At 35.6% G+C, this 25598-nt stretch overlaps 1 protein-coding gene across 2 annotated transcripts in view; it reads right to left on the bottom strand.

Moving 5' to 3' along the window:
- Nucleotides 1-3018: 3018 nt before the first annotated feature.
- Nucleotides 3019-25598, bottom strand: part of TASP1 (taspase 1) — a 274462-nt gene continuing 251882 nt past the window's right edge. For both annotated transcript variants that reach the window (XM_027840257.1, XM_027840258.1), the window contains one exon: nt 3019-3907. In XM_027840257.1, coding sequence (XP_027696058.1) covers nt 3815-3907 — 93 coding nt within the window. In that variant the 3' untranslated portion in view covers nt 3019-3814. The remainder of the gene's footprint in view (nt 3908-25598) is intronic.

The following is a 25598-nucleotide window of genomic DNA, read 5'->3' as shown; positions in this document are numbered from 1 at the left end:
TGTATTCAAACTAAATAAAGAATAACTTAAGAAAACAGGAGCCATCCTTTAAAAGTCTGCTAGAAGAGCTACTACTAGATCTAGATTTAAACCAGGTGCTAGCTTTAGCTTTGATATTCTATTTGCCAAGGTCAAACAGATCGATTATTAAGAATAATTACATATACTCTGAACCTTGGAAGGATGGAATGCAACAGGAAATAAAATCACCAAATATGCATGGCCGAAGGCATCAATGCACTTAGCCTTATGTATGGGTGGATAATCAAGGCAGGAAAAAATGACACAGAAACAAGGATAGTGTATAGCTGTCATATTCACAATATTATAAAATTATAATGAAAATGTGCACTCTCAATTATCCCTCCATTTTAGAACAAGATGTATGTGATATCTAGTTTACTATGAAGTTTGGCAGTGGCAAGCACATTGCCTACCAACCCTACCTAGTTACCCCCAAATCTCTATGCCTAATCTACAAAGTAAATAATCCACTAGAGATCATGGAAAGTTAAATTTTAAGGATTAATAACAATTGACCTTAAAATGTAATTCAACTCAACAAACATTCATCAAGGCCTATTAGGTAGAGGCTTTGGGCTAGGTCAAAGACAAACAGTCCTAGACCTCAAGGAGCTTATAAAAGAAAATTAAATGGTCTTTAGGAGGAAATTGCTATGCAAAGGCTCACTTATTTACAAGCATTTCTGTCCACAGGATGGGGGGGAGGGGAGGGAAATTCCCATAAACACAACAGGACTAGTTTTGTCCTATTTTTCTTGGCATATTTTTAATGGCAACAAGATTTGGTAAGACCATGTATCTGGAGATATCATGTATGTATCTTCACATAGATCACTTAACTGGCAACCTAAGCTATTCAGAATATAGCTGAGAACTGCAGCAGGCCAGAAAAGTGTCAAGCAGCTGAAAAAGAGATCACAAATCAGATACATTGAAGCTCAGGGGACTTCACTCAGGGAAGAGATCTTATGGACCTCACCTAGTTTCCAAGACCACAGTAGATTAATAGCAGCCATTTAACAAAAGACAAAGACGCTGTTAGAAGAAGGTATACTGACAGCAATGAAAAGTGACAGTTGATAGCAAGGGTGGGGACAAAAAAATTACTCCTCCCAACACCCCCTGAAAAAAACAAACAAGGCACTATAGTCTATATCTATTTATTGTAGGGGAAAACAGAAGAAGCCTAAATAGGCTCTGAGAACAGTGCTGTATTACACAATATAATTTGAATAATACAGTGAGTGAAGTTCACAGTGATGACCCTGGATAAATCAAGAAAATTATGTTCAATATACTCCACTTAATAAGAGAATGTGTAATCTGATAAAGATCTCTATTCTGGCACTTGAAGTGGTGAGCTTTAGCTATTTGCAATATCACATGGCTCAACAATGCTTAAATGAAAAATGAATCACTGTATCAGACAGAAAAGGGAAGGGAAAATTCAATAAAAGAACTATTTACCACTCTGAAGTAAATAATGTTCACGCTAGGTCTGACCCGATCATCTATCTTTGTGGAAGCTGGAATCTACTGCTAAGCTCTTCAGAGGAAAGGGGCTCTATGAATCCAAGTGAGTGTTTATTGGTTTGATTAAACAGTCCATGTAATAACAAATAGATATTTCAAATACAGCTGTTTCTGAATCTTGTTGACATTGGCCAGATGAGCACATGGTGCTTATTTTCTTATCAGCTTCTACTTTTGTGTGAAATAAAGTCAACTCCAAGTACGTTTAAAAAAAATCTCAATTTCTTTCATTATTCTCTTCTTTACCCTACGCTCCTATTAGAAAATTTCCCTTACCTGTTATGTTTAAAAGGATTTTAAAAAAAACCTTTTGGTTCTTAGTTGAACTTTCTATCTCTGCTCACACAAAGTATTCAGATTGAAAAAATAAATGTAGTTGGAGAACTGGGGAAAAAAACTCTTTTTTTTTTTACCAAGTGTTCTGAATTAACTGCAATTGTTGAAAGCAAACTATTTTTTATCTTCATAAAAAAGAACTTAAAAAACAAATTTCTTAAATGGGAGTGAAATAAAGGCAAAAGGTTGATGAAAGAAATAGTATTCCTAGTGAAATACGTCAGATGATTTTTAGACCCCAAAGTATCCTAATGGTTATACATATTCAGCCCAGTTCCTAAAGGAACACTGCCAACAGGTAACATGTCTTTGAAAATGCTTGAGGACAAAGACTCGCTCTACCAGTAATCCCAACCCTGTTAACTTTGTAACCTTATTAAGAATGAAAAATATATATTATGGCACCAACTTGTCTACCAGAAGATAGCAAAACAGATGTAATTGCCTGTATGATGAATATAAAGCCAACAACTTCCAAATCATTCATATTTATACCCACTCCATTTTGCTTGTCTTTACTTTATAATTTTACCATACATTGATGTGAAGTGTATAATTTCTTCTTGGACTATATCAGTTCCCATCCAGAATCATGATTATAGGACTTCCTGGCTCACTGTGCAAGTCTATTTTTAGCATCTTTTTGATAATCCTTCCTCATACATCAAAAACAACAACAAGGTTTTCATCTTCTGAAAAGTTAAATATCAACTAAAATGATCTCTTTTGAGATGGCAATATAACTTTTACAGTAGTGCTTCTTACCTCATCTAAAAATTGATCTTTCGTGGCATGATCATTTTTTAAAAATCACATTTAAAGAATTCTTTATTATAATTTCTTATGCAATCAGCAAAAAAGTCAGAAGTGGATTTTAAGAATAGAGAAGCAACAAATGATTTTATGTATGTAGTAGAATTCATATTTGGTCTTTAGAAAAAGCCACTTTTCTAGAAAATCTCAAAATATCCTTCCAGACTTGGCCCAAAGAGTTCAAATTATAAAAGCTGGTGAAGAAGACACACACCACAGACAGTAATATGTTTGTTTTATTTTTGCACCTTTATCTTAAAAATATATTTAAACAAGAAACAAAGATAATATTGAATCTCTCCATAAACTTTGTTGTCATATTTACAATGTTACATTGCAAATAATATTCCATTATACACAAACTAAAGACTGTGCATTACTGTACTCTATTTTTAGGTAATTTCATAATATAGTACATAGAGCTTGAAGCTATGCAACATTTAAGCTTATAAAAGCTTGAGGAAAGAGGTACAACCTTTATCATAAGACTAGTTTTAAAAAGGTCTGGCCTTAATTCTTGGCTAGATTGTTTCACTGAAACCATTCTTTTGTTAAAGAAAAATGCCCTGTATTAGGGATGAGAATAAGGGTTTAAGTCACCAATGGATTCACTTAAACCATTAAAAAATAAAGAACCTTTATCATTAATTATTATAATAAATGTAGCACAACCACTGTTCAATCATATAAACAACTAGCTATGAATTCTGTTCATATCAAACTTAACAGGAAAGACAATTGCTACAGTTTTAATAAATCAAAATGTTTTTCCTGTAAATTTATCTCATTTTTGTAAACATTGTATAAATTTTATGATGTTAATTTAATCATACCTGGTTTTTATTTGCACGATGAGGAAAAAGAGATTCTATTCCATTGGGGAAAACACACACACACATCTGCTCACATAGTCACACTCTTACACTATCACACACTCACACATCACTAAGAGTAGAGACTATAGCAGCACTTGTGTCTCAAGTTATGGTGCACGTGGTTGCAATAAAAATGATAAAATGAGAATAAAATACCCAATATCTGTTAAAAAAAAAAAACCAGCTCAGGCCCCCAAGTGCCATTTAAACACTTCATGCTGAGCCAGAGGGGTTCAGTTCACTGAGCTCTCCAGGCGGCAAACTCCTCCTTCAATTGCCACTGACTGTCCTGCTACAGCACCAGGAGGAAGTCTTGAAATGTGAGTCTGTGAAAAAAAAAGTGGTGAGAATGTTAGTAGTGCTGCACCCACTACAAAAAAGAAAGAAAAGAACTTGATTTGACCATGATTCCATAAGTAGATCTCTTTTACTACCTGACACTTGTGCACATCAATAATATAAAATAACTCAATATTATTTTCTATTTATTTCTATTCTATTTATTATCAATAATATAAAATAAAAATAACTAATGTCAATGATGATCACTGGGATGTTGCAATCTACTGAAGTGCATTATGGATCATCAAAATAAGATTCAATGATGTTCAGTATAGTTGTGGAGGGTCCTATATGAAGGGTGAAGGATTTTTAAACATCATTACACAAGCATTAATTAATAGGGAGATATTGAAGGGTTTTTAGTGGAAGAGTGACATGATCATGGGGAAGTACAACAATATGAAGGATGAATTGACAGGGGAAGAGTCTTGGTGGACAGTAAGTACTTGGGTGATGACAAGAATAATAATAAGAAGCAGATACAAGAGATATTACAGAAATAAAGCCAATAGAACTTAGCAACCGGTTGGCTTTTCAGTTGGACTCTGAAATAATGGACAAGGAAGAGTTTCTACTGGCATCACACGAATACAGCCATCAATCCTTCAGGTCATAACAACTTCAGCCTATAATCCCATACGTATGATTGCTTCATAATTCTCTGAAGCAAAAAACCATTCAAAGAACTGTCAACATAAGAATTAAAAGCTACACAATGGCTAATATTCTTAGGAGACCAAAAATATACACAACAAGCCAAATATGTAATAATAAAGATCACAAAACATGAAAGTTAAACTTTTGGTATATTATGATTAAAGGCCTGAGCTACAACTGTGGTAGTAAATTTGGGGGTTCCAAACACACATGCCATTCAAAATTAAATTCAATGAATTTTTTTTTTTAAAGGGCGGTACAGATTTGTGATTTCATCAGCATATGTGACTTGTGATGAGGAAACATTTTCTACTAATGCAGATCCACAACTGTTCTACAACTTACAGTCTTCAAATTGCTTGGGTCACTGAAAGGGTGTGATTTGCTCAGGGTCAACATGGTCATTATGTGTCAGAAGTAAAACATGAACCTAGGTCTTCCACATACATTTCCCAAGTACCTACCATGCTACATAGTAGAGATACAAAGATCAAAACAAAACAGTCCCTACCCTTATACTCTATGGGAGGGATATGACATGCAAACATATGAGAAAATACAAAGTATATATAAAATAATTCAAAGTAATTTTAGGAGTTAAAGAGTACTAAAATGGGGAGAGAGAAATATGTTTAAACCCATTGTCTTCTATGGCTCCTTTGGTTTCTATTCTATTCTTTATCTATGAAAATAACAAACACTAATTTCATTTTGAAAGTCACCTCTACGCAGATACTTTCCAAATCTATATTCCACCTCAGCCTTTCCTCTATCCTTCAGTCACATATCCTTCAGTCCAGCTTCCATCTTGCTATCTGCACGTGAATGGCTCACTTCATTAACAGGCATAAAACTGAACAGGGTAGCCAAAAAAGACAATGTTACACCAAAGGCAGCAGTAAGAAAGGCATAACTTCCAGTGTCTAGTGAGATGATCGATTTGAGGTATTCTGCCCTGTTCAGCCATCTGGAATACTATATGCAGTCTTTGATGCTACATTTTAGGAAGGTTACTGATAAGATTGAGAGTATACAGAGGACAATAATTAGGATGATGAAGGACCTCAAGATTATGCCATATAAGAATCAGCTGAAGGAAATGAGGAAGTTTAGCCTAGAGGAGAGAAGACTTGGAAGGATGGGAGAGAGGTTTCTTCAAGTATTTAAAGTGTTGTCATATGGAAAAGGGATCAAATTTATTTTGTCCTATAGGGAAGATCTAAGAGCAGTGAGGCAAAGTTAGGCTTGATGTAAAGGAAAATTTCCTAATAATTAGTGCCACCTAAAAGTAGAATGTGTTGCCTTAGGAGATTTTCCCTCACTGAAGATCTTTGAGCATAGAGTCTATTATTTATTTGTTCGATAGGGTTTAAAAATAATTCTTGTTCAAATATGAGTTGGATTCAGTGGCTCAGTGGTTCCTTCTAACTTTGTGATTCTGTGAACTCACTGTCTCCCCTCCCACTTCTCTATTTCTGTTGATAAAAACACTAATTCATTAAGCATTCTAGACCTATAACCTTGGAGTCATCTTTGACTCATTCCACATAAATTGTCATATTCAATCATTATTTCTGAGCCTTTGCACAATACGTCTTGTAACTTTTTTATTCTCCTCACTGTAACCACCCTGTTTTAGGCCCTTAAGTTCTTCTTTTTTTGGACTATTGTAACAGCCTTCTAAACAATTGCTCTATTAAGACCCAACTATGAAGGGAGATCCCTAGGTGGTGGTAGGGGAATGAGTTTCTTTGTCCACTGCTGCTTTCAATCAGTGGGTTTGTGGCACCAAGCTAGCCCAGGGTAGGCATGCTGAAAACAAATTAAGTCCTATCCCATGTACTCTAGTTTATGCCTAAAGAAGGGGACCACAAAGGGCTCCCCAGATGAGTTAGGAAAAACAAACCTGAGTCTTTGGGATATTTGCTGAGAAAAGATCATGCTGACAGCAAGCAGGGAGTAATGCATCAGTCACATTCTAAAAAGGCACAGAGAGTACAAAGGCAGATGGCACTGCAATAGAGTGGGAATAGGGTAGAAGATGGATGTGGAGGGCAGGAAAGAGATGGAGGGAGGAGAGGGGCATGTAGAATGACTTAGGTCACTGCAGATTGGAGTGGGGAGCACTTGGGGAACATGGACCTGTGACAGATATAGGAGTGCTCCAGGGGCAGGGTTTTGGGTCCCATTCTTATAAGGTTCAGGTGGGGGTGATGGCCTCTTATTTATACCATCTTGGGGTTTACTCATTAACATATCAATATCATCTCAAAGTTATCAATTCCAACTTAGACTTCGTTAGTTAGCATAATATTTCTCTGATTTTACTGCTCATGTCTGGAGCTTATCTGCAGCTTGTAGACTAAGGCCATTATTGGGGCCCAGCTGGCTTCTCCTAATTTAGCACATCATTTCTGGATATGGTCTTAATTTAGGAGGCAGTTTTGCTGCTATGTTCCCCTTTATACTCTTAATTTCTATTTCTTGTTTATTGTTACCTTACAGTGGCTACTTATATACCTGCTTACTATACTAACTGGTGGGGTAGTGGGGGAACCATGACAAGACAGAATTTCAGCACAACAGTTTTATTGTCTTTAGTCTATCTCCTCTCCAATTTATCATCAGTTCAATCCAACAAGATTTATTAAGTCCCTATTATATGCTAGATAATGCTAGAGATACGAAGCTAAAAATGAAATAGTCTCTGACATCAAGAAGATTATATTTCCCATGTTGTTTTCTGCATAATCTTTATAATGTATCACTCTAATCACTTCACTAAGATGTTCAGAAACCTTTCATGATTACCCCATTCACTGCATAGGAAACTAAAATATAAACTTCAGAAGTTGGCCCTTAAGATCCTCTTCAATTTGGCTGTCTAGCCATATTTTAAAGTATTAAACCTTCACATGTTAAGATTAATAACAATAATAATAATGATAATCATAATAGCATTTATATGGTACTTCAAATTTTGCATAATGCCTTATAAATATTATTTCATTTGATCCTCACAACAATCTTATAAAGAAGTATTATTGTTCTCATTTTTAGATCAGAGAACTGAGGCAGAAAGAGGTTAAGTGACTTGTCCAAGGTCACACAGCCTAGTATGTGTCTGAGGTTGGATTTGAACTCAGTCTTCCACACTCCAGGTCCAGCACTCTATCCACTATGCCACCTAACCTCCAGCAAAAATAAATTATTTTCTACCTACCATACCCTTTTTAACGTTGCCCTCTTCTATATCTATGGTTTTCTTCATATCACTAAATGACTGGAGTCTACATTCCTTTTCCCCCTCTCCATCTTTGGCTGAAGTCTACCCCTTCCCATAAGCCCACATTTAAATGACACCTCCTTCATGAAAACTTCCTTGTCCCCTGCAAATGAAAGTGATTACTCCCTCCTGAAATTTCTGAATGAAAAGGAGATATCCAGGCAAAGTGCTTTTAACTTGCTTTTTTAAAAATGATGATCATTTGAGTAACATTCTCCTTCTATTGGACTGTAAACTTTAGGGCATGGTCTTTGTAGTCTATCTGTCTGTCTCTCTCACCTTGTAAATGGTAGATGCTTAACAAATATTTGTCGAATTCATGAAAACTACTTTTCAGAAAGCACTGATAAGAAGAGTGGGGATACTTGCATTTTACCAGGAAAAGGTACAAAAAGCTATTTCCAAACCCGATTGAATACAACATAAAAAGATCTCCAACCATTTGTGTAATGTAACACAATCCCATTATTAGCTAGCAAATACATTGCTGAATTCCAAAAACATCAAGTCCTACTTGAAAGTCTGATAAGATAGTCACCTATGTAGATAAATGAGAGTGAATAAGTAATGCAGTGAAAAGAATATGAGAGATAACCAAGGATTGACTTAGGGGTGCCCATAGTTACTAGGTAGGAGAAGTAAGACCATTAATATACACAGAGGAAGGGCAATAGTAGACTGAAGAGGAGAATCAGGGTACTTTCGCAGGATAGTGGATGTGTAATGAGCAATAATTTTACACAAAGATGTTCATTAGCTTCAAATGCTGTAGAGAAATCAAGGAGAATATGGACTTGAGAAAGTGCCACTGAAATGGGCAAAAAGGTCATTAGTGACCTTCAAAAAAAAAACCCAGCTCTTTACAAAATAAGGACAGAAGGCAGATAGCAAGCAGTTAAAGCAAGAAACTAAGAATATTGTTTTAACTGATTAAACAAATCCCACAAAGTACTAAACACTTCCCTCTCTCTCTTAGTCATATCATCCAAGGACAGACTGTCCAAATTCTTCTGTCTCCAAACACCCCATCATCAATAATAAATACAAACACACCTGATGCCAACTTTATGAAACTACTTGATCTTTCTAAGTCATAAAGAAACCATTTGATAACTTGCTAACTATACATAGCTACTTCAATGGATCCATGAGCCCATTGGTATGTGTAATTCCCCCAATGGTAGAAATCACAACTCTTCCATACCACCTTCCAATAATTTTAATTGTTGTCCTTTCCCTTTCATAATGAGAATTTTTCCTCTACTCTGGAAGCCTTTTAGTATTTCATGAGTCCTACTACTAACAATCAACATGCCACTAACTATATATGTATATGTATACAAATATGTGTACACACACAGACACACACACACACATACATATATTCATCTTTCCATTATCCTTTGGGTCACCTACAATTCTGATCTTTAAGAGATCATGATGCTTCATGATTCATAGCTAAGTGACATCATTGGGACATTAGTGATTGGTGTTAGGAAGATGGACGTTGGCAGTAGGGAATAGATCTCAAAATCTCAGAAGACATGGGTTCTTCTCCAGAACTAGCTTGGACAAATCACCTCAACTATCGAGGCTTGAGCTGTTTTCATCTGTAAAGTGAGAGGTTGGATTAGATGATCTTCAGATCAAAAATTCTATAGTTTTCTATATGGTAGGGGAGGGGAAATCCAAAAAGAACAGCATGCTTTTGTCTTTAATGTTTCTAGTTATGATAATCCTCCACTGGCACTGTAAATTCTATGTGATTTGTACCTAAGTCAAGCAGCCTAGCAATCAAACAAGGCACAGACAGAAAAATTCTGAACACCAAATAATAGCACACATCTTAAAAATTGTTAGGCTACATAATGTTGCCTTGAATCCCTATGGCACCACTGATGTGGGGCTTAAAACACTTGATTCATTTATCATTCCAACGCCTCTTTGTTTTTTTTTTTTTAAGGCAATTGGGGTTAAGTGACTTGCCCAAGGTCACACAGCTAGTAAGAGTCAAGTGTTTGGTCTGAGGCCGGATTTGAACTTGGGTTCTCCTGACTTCAGGGCTGGTGCTCTATCCACTGCACCACCTAGCTGCCCCCAGAATAACTTTTGATGACTTCTTCCCACTATGCCTTGTACTACCTTTAAGTCAATGAAGAAAATATTCTTTCTTCTGACCTTAAAAAGAAACTTGAAAGATCCATGAAAGGACAGATCGTGTTTAGTTCAACAGATACCTGTTAAGTGCCTCTTGATAGAGGCATATTAGAATGTACTTATTAAGGCACAAAGCACTTAAAGGGTTGCTAGAATAAATAAGACATGGTATATGCCTACAAGGAGTTTGCAATCTACAGTATTTTAAAAGATAAGATGTGCATGTAATTAACTAAAATGCATAGTAAAAATAAATTTCATAAACCTCATAGTATCTAATACAAATATGAGCACTATGAGATAGTCCATAAATCTGTGTCTGGAGTAATGGTCATAGGCAAGGACAGAAAACAGAGCTGTGATTTCATTGGTATAGAAGACCCTCAACTGAAGAAATTCCGTTGACCAATGATGGTTGACAGCTTTTCTACAGCCTACACTCTTAGAAAGCTGCCTAGAGCACTGAGAAGTTCTCCTACCAGTCCACAGTCACGTAGACAGTATTTGTCAGAAATGGGACTTGAACCCAAGTCTGCTTGGCTTCGAGACCAGTTCTCTATCTACTATACCAAACAGCTTCTCAATCATCACTAAGGCCAGGCCAGATTTGGCTATGCAAATATACCAAATTGCTTCTGAATATCTATATTAATTCAGTAGTTAATTTCTAGGAGAGAATAGGATTTAGTCAGGAGAGCTATTTTTTAAAAAAGACGAATTTTAGAATATGATCAAGACCATCTCATGAAATCATAATGGACTTGTCCTTTTCTCATCTGTCCCTGCGAGTAGGGGGGAAAATCAGTCCATATCTTCCTGCATTTTCCTAGAATCCAGTTTATATATCTGAAAGAGGCAGCTAGGTAATACTGTTGATAGAGTGGTAGACCTGGGATAAGGAAGACCTGAGTTCAAATCTAGCCTCAGACACTTATTAGCTGTGTGACTCTGAGTAAGTCATTTTACCTCTGTCTGCCTCAGTTTCCTTATCTATAAATTGATACAATAATAACACTTATATCCTAAGATTATTGCGAGGATTAAATGAGGCAGTATTTGTAAAATATTTGCAAATCTTAAAGCACTATATAATTGCTAGCTATTATTATAATAAAGTTAATTTGATTAGTCAATGAAGTTGTGTGTGTGATGGTGGTAGTAGGTATATTCATGTAAGTATTGTGAAGAGAGGGAAGCATTAAATATAGTTGCAAAATACTAAAATTTTCCATTATTTACCAACCTATTTTCCTTGCCCCAAATGACAGAGGAGATAGAGTATGAGAAAAATGCAATGAAAAATAAAATCATAAAAATTTGGAGTGGAAAAGCATCTTATATGAAAGAATCTAATCACCTCATTTTTCATATAAAGAAACTAGACCTGGCCAGAAAATTTAAATAACTTGTGCAGGATCACTGAGTTAGTTAGTGGTATAAGAAGGACTGGAAACCATATTCTGGATTTTTGTCTTATCTTTTCTACTACGGCACAGTGTCTCTTTCTCTCTTTCTCTCTCTCTCTCTCTCTCTGTCATAAATTTTATCTTAAATATGGATTAACTGTCTGGGCTGTGTAAGACACTATATAGATAACATATAAAAAGCATACAAAGTCAAAACAACCAGTCAATTCAGTTTTTAAATATACAAATCTGTTTGGCATCAAGTAGATAAAATAATCAGCTGACTTTTTTTTTTTTTTGCTTTTTAACAAGAGGAAATTTTTGCTTCATAGAGACACAGAACAAAGCTAATCTCAAGGATTTTAAATACTATACATATATTATACTTGAATGTGCTCCCTCTAAACTTTCTCTAAAGCAAGAGAAAGTAACATCAGTCTTTAAATTAGCTATTGAGATGAAAACAAAAGTTAGATATTTTAAAATTAACTTTTAAATTCTGAATATTCCCAAAGTGATTCATTAATTCTAGTTCTATAATATCTAAATTCCATAAATTTTCATAGGCTCACAGTATTTACAGAAGGAATTTCACGGTCACCTAGATACCCAGAGGTGTCAAATATGTGCCAGAACTAGATTAAAAATGTAATCAGGAAATATTTAACAACATAAAAACAAATATGATAGATCACAGATAATGTTAATATGTAGTTTTCCAAGTCGATAAGTGGCCTGCAGTGATCTTTATGTATGGTTTAGTGGCTCCTATTTCTATTTCAGTTTGATATCACTGACCTAGTCTACCCCACCCCAAGTTTTACAGATGAGAAAGGTAAGACCCAGAGAGGATTAAGATCATACAGCTTCAGAATTCTTGTAGTACTTGTAGTATCTTACTAAAATTTGCGTCTAATCTGAATGTATTTTTAGCATTACACACACACAAATCATTTAACCTCTCTGAGTTTCAGTCAACTAAAATTTAGCCAGGTTACAGATTGGTTGCAATCTGTCTTGGAGTGGGGGGTTCTTTCACTAATGAAAACATAGCCTCTTGATGTATTGTCATATATAGTTGAAGCTGTGTTATTCAACATGTTGAGAGCAGATGGTTGTAGCTCTACTGGCTGAAGTGTAAAGAAGGATACCCACTTAGTAGTGCCCATGCAACTGCGGCACAAACAGGTCCAGGGTCTTTTCCTTTGGCACCAAAGTGAGGAGCTCTCTGGATGCTGCCATTCAGTAAGAGTTCATTCCCTTCTCAAATCAGAAGTGACGCCAAATAGCTTCGCTGTTGCTTCCAGATAGCTGTAGCTCTAGCTTTCATTGTTAGGAAAGATTTTATTTGTGAGACTAAGAAAGCTTTTGAGTTGGTGAGCTATTAGACAATATGCCTTCAACAACAGCTTGAGAAATGTACTTTTGATTTTAAAAGAAATGAACAGCTCATGACCTATTAATGTTTAAAATATTATAAAGGGGGAAACTACTGTTCGTATAATCGACTGCTTTCTGAGAATTCTGTTTTAGTGTCAGAGAAGAATTTGGAGTGGAAAACAAAAATCATCCACAAACTCTTTGACAAAAGCGTTTCTTGTCAAAATCATCTGTCTGCTCTCTTTTTATTGCTCTGACATGCGCAACGACAAAGAATTTTTACAAGACTCATTTTGCTCTACAGAATGCCTTCCTCATCTCAGTCAGAATGAATATTTATAATTGCTCCACATTAGCCCCCAGTGTGACTGCAAAAAGTGCCAAGACTCCCAGCTTGTTTCTCTGTAATACTAAACTCGTCTTACAAGTTGCTGTGTCTAATTAGGAATAGGTTTTAGGGACTTCGGGTCTAAGACAATAACTGCAGGACTATATATGAAGCTTTTACTCCCTAGGGATCCACGAATACACTAGCAACAGTGAACAACAAAATATAAATGAGGGATTCAGCATGAAAATCATTTTCCTGTATCACCACAGGACTGTTGATCTGGAATGGACCTTAGAGAACAAAGAATTCAACTTCTCCTTTCCACATAAGGAAAGTGAGGCCCAGAAAGATTGTGATTCATTCTAGGTCAAATCCCTTGTTATTGGTTAGGACACAAACCTATGTTTGCTAACATCCAGTCCTCCAGTTCCCTTTCTACCACACACACTGCTTCCCCCCCACATATACCATATTGCCTCTTTTGCTAAGTACCCATTTTCAAATTTCCCTGGCTAGAACTGGCCTTATATTACACACATATTCACTAGGTTCCTCTTAGGGCAACCTAAGATGGGTATGGTATGCATGCATGTATGTATGTATGTATGTACATATGTATATATGTATAGACACATATACAATATTTTTTACACACACATATATGCTATGAAACCAGTTCATTTCTCTGCTCAATTTTGTTCAAAATATTTGGTTCAACGTAAAGGACTCAGGCCCTTTAAGAAAGCTGCTGTAGAATCTAAGACAATTTAAAGGATGAGGTCATTGCTAGTAGTAACAGGCTATTAGGGAAGTAATTAAATATTGTATGAAATTTAAATTGCATTCAGTTCTAGCTAAAGAAAAAAAATAGAAGGAAGTTTGAGGAATTTCCCTCCCACAGCCCTGAAAAAAAGTTAAAATGCAAAAGCAGTCAGAAAAAAAATATTCAAACTAATCATGAGGGCCTTTATATTCAGTGGCATTAGGCCATTATGTAGCTCTCTCTTTTTCTCTTTTACAACGTGTGAAGAAAGGAAGCAGAAACCCTGTGCAACTAATACACTGTTAGTAGAGATATAAATTGGTCCAACCATTCTAGGAAACATAATTTGCAATTATGCGAGAAAAGTCACCAAACTGATCATAGCCTCTGATCCAGAGTCCCCACTGTAGGGCAGAGCATGCACACTGAGGAAGACAAAGAAAGAAAGGCCTCAAAATAGCAATAGTCATACCTGAGTGGTATCAAAAATTGAGTACTTATTAGTTGGCAAATGAGTGACATATGAATGTAATAGAATATTATTACATACAAATATAAGAAATTCAGAGAAGGGAAGACTCATATGAACTCATGCAGTTAAGAAGGCAGAAGAAGAACAATGTGCATGATTACCATAATGTAAATGGAAAGAATTTCTAAGATGAAGCTGAGTGTTGAATAATTTCAATGAACAATCTTGGCCCTGGAAAAGAGCTGAGGAAGCACCTGGCAAAAAAGCACTGAATTTGGATTCATAGTACCTTGGTTTGAATCACAGTTCTATCACTAGGTCACCAAGTATTTATTTATTAAATGCCTACTATGTGTCAGGCACCATGCTCAGGGATAAAAGGAAAGTAAAAAAAAAACCACTTCTTCCTCTCAAGGAGTGCACAGTCTAATGAGGGTGACAACATGCACAAATGTATCTATGTGCAAACAAGATATATACAGAATAAATTGGAGTTAATCTGTGTGACTGTGGGAAAATCACTTAATGTCTGTGTGACTCAGTTTTTTCATCAGTAAAATAAGAACATTAGACTAGAAGACTTCTAAAGTGTCTTCCAATTTTAAATCTATAATACTATGATCTTCCTGGGAGGTAGAAGACTCCAGACACAGAATGTCACATATATTGTTAGATGCTCCTACTATGTTGGTTGGTTGTTTTTCTTTATTATAAGCCTATTTGAGTGCAGAGTATGGATATCCTGAAATGGCTGTGATATAAATCCAAATGGTATCAATAAAACTTATTTTTTATTTCAAGAAAGGAAGGAAAAAAAGGAAGGAAAGAACTTCATTGCAAAGGAAAAAGTTATCCTTCTTATTGATCATGGGAATTTATAAAGGCACTGGCACAGCATTTCTGGCATGTAGCACAGTGTATATATATTCTTATGTGTCATAAGAAGCACCTAATAAATACTTGTTGAATCAAATAGACCCATTTAGGGTAAGACAAAAACGTGCCATATTGTTAAAAGATAAATAGCCTGAGATCAGTTTGATGGTTAACAAGCAGATGAGTATGGACAAACTTTTGGAAAAAGCTTCCGATTCCGAAGCTAAGTAGATAAAATAAAGTTAAAGGTTAGTGAGGAAGTACCAAATTGCACTCAGAGCAAGTTTTAAAAGAAATGAATATCTAAAATAATAGTTTTTAAAGAAATTATTATTTAAATCACTTAAAGTATTACTTAAACTCATTTAGCAAAGAGGTTATTTTAAAAATAAGGTATGAAACATTCACAATAATAAATCTGTAGGGAGGTCTAGAGGAAAGAGGCATATCTAACTCAGGCAAAGTCATTACTTGTTAAGTTTGGCCCAGATGGCTAAGGCACCACTGCAAACTAGTTAGAGAATATCTATGTAAGGGTTCAGTTTTTTTGAGGGAAAAGTAAATCTCTTTATAAAGGTTGAATTTGCAAACCTAAAGTTATAATGAACATGTCACAATGCCTAAAGGGCCTGGAGAGTAATGCAGAGCCATGTTATTCAATCCAGAAAGGCAGGCAGTTAGAACCTCTGCAGAGAGGTAATTGCCAAGGTTCTGCCAGTTCAACAAGACCACAGGGAGTCTTTGCATGTACCAAAGAGAAAAGGGAATGAAGGTAGGTGGCCATTTCCAGAGGCTACAGACTTAAGTGGGTCTACATCCATATACAATCTCCATAGTACTTTTTAACACAACTTTCACTGCTTCAAAGCCATTGATATAAAATGAATGAATCGATTTCAAGCAGCAGGAATGACATTATCTGAACCACACATATCAAGAACTGGAGATGGAGAACTCAGGCTGTTTTTTTTAAATGGAACTATCAAAATTGATTACAACATATGAAATGAACTACAGATAAGCATTTCAGATGATCTGAATCTTCTTTGTTCAAGGATTACCTACCATTCCATATACAAATATTTTACCATACTTGTAAATAAGGAGATATATTCATTGGTGAAGATATGCCTCAAGGTCAAAACTGAGAAATCCAGAGGGATAAACACAGGTTGAAGAGACTATATTATAGTTGGGCCTTCTTAGGCTGACATTTCTTTTTCCTTGAGAATGCCAATATTTAAAGAAAAGTGGCAATAACCTATCCTGGCATTTGCTTTAAATAATTTTCTGGATAACACCTTTAAAAGGATTTTTAAAAAATTCCACATAATACACATAACATGAAATCTCAATAATTAAAACAAAAACAAACCAGCATCTCTAGATTGTACCAGTTTATGGTGTAATCTTGCTAAGGCACAGGTCTGACCATATCACTGGCCTAATCATAAGTTCCTTGGACTAGTACTTTAAGGCACTCCATAACCTAGCTTCTACCTACCTTTCTAGCCTTATCTCATACTACAGTGTTTCACAAACTTTATATTCCATCCAGACTGGAATTCCCATTTCTTTAACTTAGACTTCCCCTTTTCTGCCTTTGTAATTTCCCACAAAACATTCATTATGCCTGGAATGCATTCCTTTTCATCTCTTCTTTTCTGAATCCTAGTCATCCTTCCAAGCTAAACCTAGGTGTCATCTACTCATAGAAGCCTGTGTCTCTCTGTTTCTCTCTGTATCTCTCTCAATCCCTTCCCCACCTCCAGTAGAATATAAATTCCCTGAAGGTGGGGGCCATTTTGTTTTTGGCCTCAACAACAAATCCAATGCCTTTCATGTAGTAGGTATTCAATAATGTTTTGTTGTTGAAACTGAACAGTGTACGAACAATTAAATAAGCCAACAATTAGATTCTTTAAGAAAAAAAGGCCATTTTTTCCTCCTGGCACTAACCCCTCCCCTCACATTTATTAAGTGTTTTAGAGAAGAGTAAAATGTAAACTTTTTTTAGACAGAATAGTTTCTATCTTTGTATCCCTAGCATATCGTAATGCTTTGAAAAAATACTAATAAATATTTGTAAAACTGAAAAATAAAGCATACTGTTAACACAGGAAATAAGAAGTGGGTATCGTGATTGTAGCCAACCACACATGGTATTTTATTAAAACTCAAACATAAGTCAATAGAGAAAATCCATCTAAACTCCAAAAGACTTTAGAATTTTCCAGCATAGGCAATATAAGTTATAAGAGTAAAGTGTTGATTGTCTCAAATGCTTGCAATGGTGTATTTCAGTTATTTTAATTTTCTGGCTAAATGGGAGTTAAATAGAAAAACCTTCTTGTTGCCAACTGAAAATACTGAAAATTTTTCTGAATTACATTGGGTTATACTTCTACCATGAATGGTACACCTATTATATGATACTTTACTGATAACAAGCCACTTTTAAAAAATTTTATTTATTTTTAGTTTTCAACATTCACTTTCATAAGATTTTGACTTCCGAATTTTCTCCCCATCTCTGTCTTCCCCCCACCCCAAGATGGTGTGCAATTTGATATAGGCTCTACATATATATCCATATTAAACCTATTTTCACATTAGTCATGTTGTAAAGAGGAATTAGAACCAATGGGAGAAATCATGAGAAAGAAGAAACAAACAAAAAGAGAGAGAGAAAGAGAGAGAGAGAGAGCGCAAATAATATGCTTCAATCTGCATTCAGACTCCATAATTCTTTTTCTGGATGTGGATAGCATTTTCCACCATGAGTCTTTTGGAATTGTCTTAGATCCTTGCATTGCAAAGAAGAGATAAGTCTATCAAAGTCAATCATTACACAATGTGGTCAAGCCACTTTTCTTAGGACAATCCTAAAAGTTCAGTGTTATAAGTATTATTAGGTCCACTTGAGAGGTAATGTGGTTTGGTACAAAGGTTAAATGGAATAATTGAAAGAGTATTAAGTAACTTGGGTTTGAATTTCCTCTCAGCGAGTCATAACCTCTCAATATCTTAGTTTACTCATTTGTAAAATAGAAAAGAAAATACTTGGACTCAAAACTTTAAAGTACTATTATAAACAAGTTATGATTAGGATAGATTAGAAAGGCTCAGAAAGATTTCCATCAGGTACCTGATGGAAAAAGCAATGGATTTACAACTGAATCTGCCACTTACTGAGTGAGCTGGGATAAGTCATTTTCTGTCTCTACAACTCAGCTTCCTTTCTGTAAAATGGATATATCTGTAGTGCCTAGACCATAGCTTTGTTGTGGGCAAAGCACTTCTTAAACTAGAAAATGATATGTAAATATGATGAATTACCATCATTCACAAAGTCTTGTGGTTATTAAGTGACAAAGCTGGGTTCAAAATTAGACCTTCTAACCCTAAGTGCACTGTCCCTTCTATGTTTCAGTGTTCTCCTTTCCTTAAACTTTCTTGATTGACTTATTGTCATTCCCTAGATTAACTGCCTCTGTAAAGTACTGTGGCTAGAGACATAGACAATATAAGAGACTGGCCTAGATATTTACTGAGCCCCAGGTATTCTCTTAAAATTTTTTTTCGTCTTGTTTATTATGAAATCCCTGATGCAAATTTGTTTTCTCAAGGTAAGATTCTTCCTCTTTAAAGAAGATTGCAGAAATATTCTGGTTAAGTGATGGTTCTATTCAGTTAGGTTCCAATTATTCAAAATTTTGTTTTAATACGACAAATAACCATCAGTGGCTAAGTCAGCAGGCTTTCCGGTTTTTCATTGGAAATAGGTGTAACCAAATGTAGGAAAAGATTAATTTCTTCTCCAAGTGAAGAAAAATCTGTTTTCAAGTAGTTTGGACTATAATAAGCATCTCCTACAGCAAAGTTTTAATAAAACCCTCATTCCAAATTAGAGTTTTCTGCCTTTTCAACACTGCAACTGACAGAATAGTCCAAACATGTGTAGTACAGTGATGACAGCTCAAAAGTATAAAAGTAAATTGTCAGTACCTACTACTTATCACACACAGAACTATTTGAAAGGAATGTAAATAGAGAAAATAGCTCAACCATATCCAAATGTCTCATTTAGTTACTATTAAAAGGTTGTTTTTCCATCATCTATAGTGTTGCTGTGTTTGTAGCACATCAAAAGTACAGGTTATAACCACTATAAAGAAACTTTCATCTTTATTTAGGATGAAGTAGAATGAGTATACCAAGGATAATTTTTTTTAAAGGTGCAGATCAGGCATAAAGATATGCCTTTTAATACTGGCACCTGAATTTAATGGTATTGAATAAAAACTTAATAGTATTTGAATATCTAATTACTGTAGTAGAAGGGTGGTTTTCCAGATGCTAGTGTTTCCAGCCCCTAAAAATTCAGTAACCATGTGGCAATACACCAAACAACTTTAGCTTTCCTCAACAGCCAATGTAAAACACAAACCAAAGTTCTACCATTATATTTTACAGCTAGTTCCTATAAATAATTCTAATATTTGGTGTTTATATTAGGTAGAGACACCACATGCTTTTTAGGCAGTACCAAATCCTGCAAATAATCCCCCTTTACTATGTAGACAACAAATATATTCCACATCAGAGAAGTTTGTAACTTGCATAAAGTTAGATGGTTGCTAGTGAGTCAGAGTAAAACAGACATTTCACAGTCCACTGCCATATCCATACAAACCACACTGCATTGAAAACGCTTCATCAGCAGTATATAGTAGTTTATACTGGCTTTAATTCTTCTGAGACTTACAACTATTTTAATATCTATAGAGCAGGGAGATGACATATGATTACAGTTTGGGGGTTAATTACCTTTGCTATTACCAAACAGGAGAAGCAAAAGAAACCCTACTAAATAATCACTTTGCACTCGGACCAAAACATGTCATTGTGAGGTACACTTTTCTCATTATGTGGTATAATTACATTTCCTATGAGTATGTTGCACATTGGTTTGTGTCTGCCCAATATGCCAGAATTTTAGATGCAGAAAATATAAGGTAACTTTATATCACTGATTTCACATATACAATTAGGCTTACATACATAGTGATTAATGCAATACCCAGGAGATCACAGGCATGCACAGAGTATATGCAAGGGTTATCAGGAACTAATCATCCATCATCAAATATTTAAGTGCTTACTATGTGCCAGGCACTGTCCTTAGTGCTGAAGATCCAAAGACAAGCAAAAGCACAGTCCCGGACCTCAAGGAGTTCACATTCTAATGACATTATATACAGAAAAGATATACATAGGGGAAACCAGAAGTAACCTCAGAGGGAAAGCACAGGCAATGGGAAAAGAGAGGCTTAAAAAAGGGTGGCAACTATGTGGAGTGAAGAGAAGGGGATGCATATCAGAGACGTTGTGAAGGTGATGGTGACTAATGCAGTTAAAACATTCTCAGACAAAAAAATTTCAAGTTTGCAAAGATATAAAGTTGTATTTTTTAAAAGAAGTATTTGATACTTCTAGATCATGTGATTAAAAAAGGACTAGACATTTTCTCTGATTCCCACAGCCTCTCAAAACTCTCCAAAACAGAAAATAAGTACTAAAAATAAAGCAACTTCAGATGTCTATATAGTCTAGGATAGAGGTGGGGAACCTGCAGCCTCGAGGCCACATATGACCCTCTAGGTCCTCAAGTCAGGCCCTTTGACTGAATCCAAACTTCACAGGACAAATCCTTTAATTAAGGGGATTTTTTCCATGAAGTTTGGATTCAGTCAAAAGGATACACACTTGAGGATTTAGAGGACCACATATGGTCTTAAGGCTGCAGGTTCCATACCCCTGGTCTAGGACACCCAGAATCCAAAAGAAGATTAAAAAAGGTTCTTAAAATAAAACCCACTCTCCCAGTCCCTCCTCCCTTCTATTGTCATGGAGACCTTGGATCGAGGGTGTGAAAATTTGCTTAGGTTATGTCAGAAAATTGGCATCCACAACCTCTTAGCACCAGCCATATAAAGCTCTGAACTGCTAGGGCTGGAGAGGACAAACCCATAGTACTAATGCAGTAGTGTGTGTGAGAGTGTGTGTGTGTGTGTGTGTTTTCTGGGCAGCACTTCACTAAGCCTGTGGGAAAGGGCATAGTATCCAGCTGGGGCCAATGCTGACCACCCAAAAATCACTTAAGGCAGAGATCTTGGTGAGACAGAGGACTCTGTGGAAGATGAGGAGATTATGGATGCACAACACCTTGTTCCTGAGTAAGTTCAAAAGAGAAATGAGAATTATGAGAGCAGAATAGCAAAAATAATGGATAGAACAGAAAAACTGGAATCTGTGATGGCAAGCCTCACCAAAAAAAAAACAAAAGAGAAAACAATAAATTGGGAATGTAAATACACAGAAGTGAAAGACAATCTAGAACAGAAGAAAAAACAATAACATTAAAAGATCATAAGCCTCCCAGAAGAGCATGATAGGACAAAAAAACCTTAATACCACAATAGAAGGAACTGCTCAAAACTTTCTGAACAAAGCAAATGAAATACCAACTGAAATAATTCACAGATCACCTTCAGAAAAAAAAAACAAAACAACAAAAACTAAGGCTACAAACTCAAGGCACATGGGCATTAAATTTAACAATTCAACTGAGAAACAATTTCTGCAACTGATCAGAAGAAAGGCCTTCAAATACAAGGAAAGGAAATTCAAACAATGCTATACTATTCTTTGCCCACCAAAACCAAATCAAAACAAAACAACAACAACAACAACAACAACAACAACAACAATAAAACACAGGAGAGAATGGAATAATTCACTCCAAAAAAGCAATGGAACTCAGGATGCAGCCCAGGGTGGTCTATCTTACAAAAATCTGAGCTTTTTTGTTGTTCAGTCATTTTTCAGTCATTTCTGATTCTTCGAGACCCCATTTGGGTTTTCTTGGCAAAGATACTGGTGTGGTTTGCCATTCCCTTCTCCAACTCATCTTACAGATGAGTAAACTGAGGCAATAGGGTTAAGTGACTTGCCCAGGGTCACATATCTAGTAAATATCTGAGGCCAGATTTGAACTTGGGAAGATGAGCCTTCCTGACTCCAAGATTTGCACTCTATCCACTGTGCCACCTAGCTGCCCCAAAGCTTAAATTAAGCATAACCATACATTAAAAAAAAAAGATTATTTGCCTCTCAAACACCCCAAACAACAAAAATACAGGAGGAGTGGAAAAAATGTGGTAGTCAAGGACAGCAACAGCAACAGTGTGACAGCAGATAGACTAATAAGAAATCTTTTTTTTTTTTTGTTATCTGGTAAGGCAATCAGGGGTTAAGTGACTCGCCCAGGGTCACACAGCTAGTAAGTGTCAAGTGTCAGAAGGAAATATCTTTCTAAATATACACAAAGAGACAGGGGTAAAGGCAGAAGTCTGGTGGAGCTAAAAGGAACGAGGCAGGCATGGGGCTTCATGGACAAAACTTGGCAACACATTCCCTATAGGTCAATCAAGGTTTGTTTTTTTTTTTTTTTTTGAATGAGATTATATGACAGGTGGGGAAGGGTACAATAGGATAGAGAGGAATGTGTGATGTGCCCAGGTCAAAGAGAGTGCTAGCAATGTGGAGAACTCTATTGTCTTAGAAAAAGAAGATCCTACAGGGGAATGGATGTGGAGGTGAAAGAAAGTATTGAAAAGGTAGAGAGATATGAGGGTGTATCACTGATGAATGCTCCTATGTATGAAGAGAGATGGTCTGTGAAGGGAGATGGAGACCTTGAGCTGAATGTGTTCTGGGTGATTTGGTACTTGAAAAGTCTACTCATCCTACCTCAAGGGAAGAAGAAGTAGGAACTCTGTGGGCAACTGGGACCAGGGATGTGGGAGAGAATGAACCAGGGTAGGGAGGCAAATGGGGAAAAAAGGTAACCAAATGAGGTATATAGATCAGTGGTGGGCTGCATAATCAAGGATGTGGTGGGAGAGGGGCCCAACTATGGGACAGGGTCCCATATATTGGCATTGTTTTGGGAGTGGGGAACAATGGGAAACTGGAATCCATAGAGCAAGGTCTATAGGGCAATGGCAGAAACCACCTAAAGGGGAGACCCTATATGTTGGAAGCTTGGATTGCATGAGAAATAGAGAGAAAAAAAAGAGAGAAAGAGAGAAAGGTAAGTATAGTGGTCATGAATGAGAGTGCAAGGGTCTTGAGTAGACAGAGAGGATGGATAATTAAGAGTGAGAGAAATCTTTTGTGGAAAGGGATGCAAAAAATGAAATTTAAAAAACTAGTGAAGAATACTTGAAGGGGAAGAGAGGAAGAATCTACTTGACTGACAAAGAAAAAAATAGAATTATATAACCAGATAAAAGGATAGAGGAAGTAATAAGCAAAACACCAAACGCAAAAGGGTGATAAATGAGAGAGGAGGAGATCAAGATGAGAGGAACAGAGCCAATGGGAACAGGGCCACCTTAAAAAAAGATTAAGGTAAAGTTATGTTTATAACAGAAAAGGAGAGAAATCACAATTTGAAAAAACCCAATATTAGAGACAGATGGAGGAAAATATAAATCCAACTCATAACTTTAAATGAGATTGGACTGAACAGACCTATAAAATGAAAAAAAGTGACATTGAATAAGAAACAAAACCTTACAACCTGTTACTTACAAGAAACATTCAAAAACAGATATCCACAAAATAGAACTGAGGGGATGGAAATTTTTTTTTTTACTAAGCATGAAGTAAATCTATCTGAAAAAGCAAAAACAAACAGTGAAAAAATAAAATGGGATAAGTTAGGAAACTATATAATACTAAAAGGAATCAGACAACAAATCAATATCAATAATAAACTGATACAGGCAAATACACACAAATTCATAAAGGAAATATTATCTAAGCTACAAGAAGACACAGATAGTAACACAATAGTGACAGAAACTCCAATATCCCTCTATCAATTTTGGATAAATCTAACCAAAAGATAAACAAAAAGGAAAATATAGAACTAAATAAATTCCTGGAGGAAGTAGAGTTAAAAGATATATCTTCTAAATGGAATGGCAAGAGAATATATATATATTTCTCAGCACCACATGAAACTTTTATAAAAATTGGCCATGTACCAGAGAATAGAGATATTACAAACAAATGTAAAAAGGCAGACCATAAAAATAGCAATTGGTTCAGGAACCACAAACAAAAGACACAGAACCAAATGAAAACTTAAAAATGAAATCCTAAATATAGAGTGTGTCAAGGAACAAATAACTGAAAAAATAATTATTTAAAAGAAAATGATAGTGATGAAACAACATATGAAAATTTCTGTGATGTAGCTAAGGCAGTCCTCAGGGAAAAAAATCATATCCTTACAAATACACATTACAAAATAGAAACAGAGAGGATTAACTTTTTTTTTTTTTGGCAATTGGGGTTAAGTGACTTGCCCAGGGTCACACAGTTAGTAAGTGTCAAGTGTTTGGTCTGAGGCCAGATTTGAACTCAGATCCTCCTGATTCCAGGGCCAGTGCTCTATCCACTGTGCCACCTAACTGCCCCAAAAGAGAGGATTAATAAATTGAATATGCATTTTTAATAAATCAGAAAGCCGGGGCAGGTAGGTGGTGCTGTCATACAGCACTGGCCCTGGAGTCAGGAGGACCTGAGTTCAAATCTGGTCTCAGACCAGACACTGGACATTTATTAGCTATGTGACCCTGGGTAAGTCACTTAACCCCAAACAGTTTCACCAAAAAAAAAAAAAAAAGAATAAATTAGAAAGTCAACAAATAAACAAATCTAAACTAAGCACAAAAGAGGAGATATTAAAAATTAGAAGAAAATAAATTGGAAAAAACTCATAGAAATGATAATAAAACTAAAAGCTAATTCTTTGAAAAGACATAAGCGATAAACCCTTATTTAATTTGATTTAAAAAAATCATATCAATAAAGTAGCAAATGAACTAGGTGAAATCACAGCAAGCCAAGAAGAAATAAAAAAGAATAATCAGAACATATTATACAAATTTATAAGCTAACAAAACGGAGAATACAAAAGATATAGAAGAATACATTCAAAAATACAAAATAACCTATCAGAGGATCAGATAGAGATCTTAAAAAACCTAATCTCAGAAAAGGAAATAGATATAGGTGTAAAGGAATTACCAAAGAAAAAATTCCTGGTTCTGATGGATTCACAGAAGAATTCCATCAAATGTTTGAAGAATAGTTAATGCCCATATTACTCTCACATTATTCTCACAAATTAGTATCACAAATGACTCTCAAAAATTGAGAAAGACAGCACCCTACCAGAATCCTTTTATGAGATAAATGTAATCCTAA

Source organism: Vombatus ursinus, unplaced genomic scaffold, assembly GCF_900497805.2.
Source record: "Vombatus ursinus unplaced genomic scaffold, bare-nosed wombat genome assembly UNPS02014841.1, whole genome shotgun sequence".
Taxonomy (NCBI): Eukaryota; Metazoa; Chordata; class Mammalia; order Diprotodontia; family Vombatidae; genus Vombatus; species Vombatus ursinus.
The sequence above is the reverse complement of the archived record's forward strand: the minus strand, read 5'-3'. Positions and strand labels throughout refer to the sequence as shown.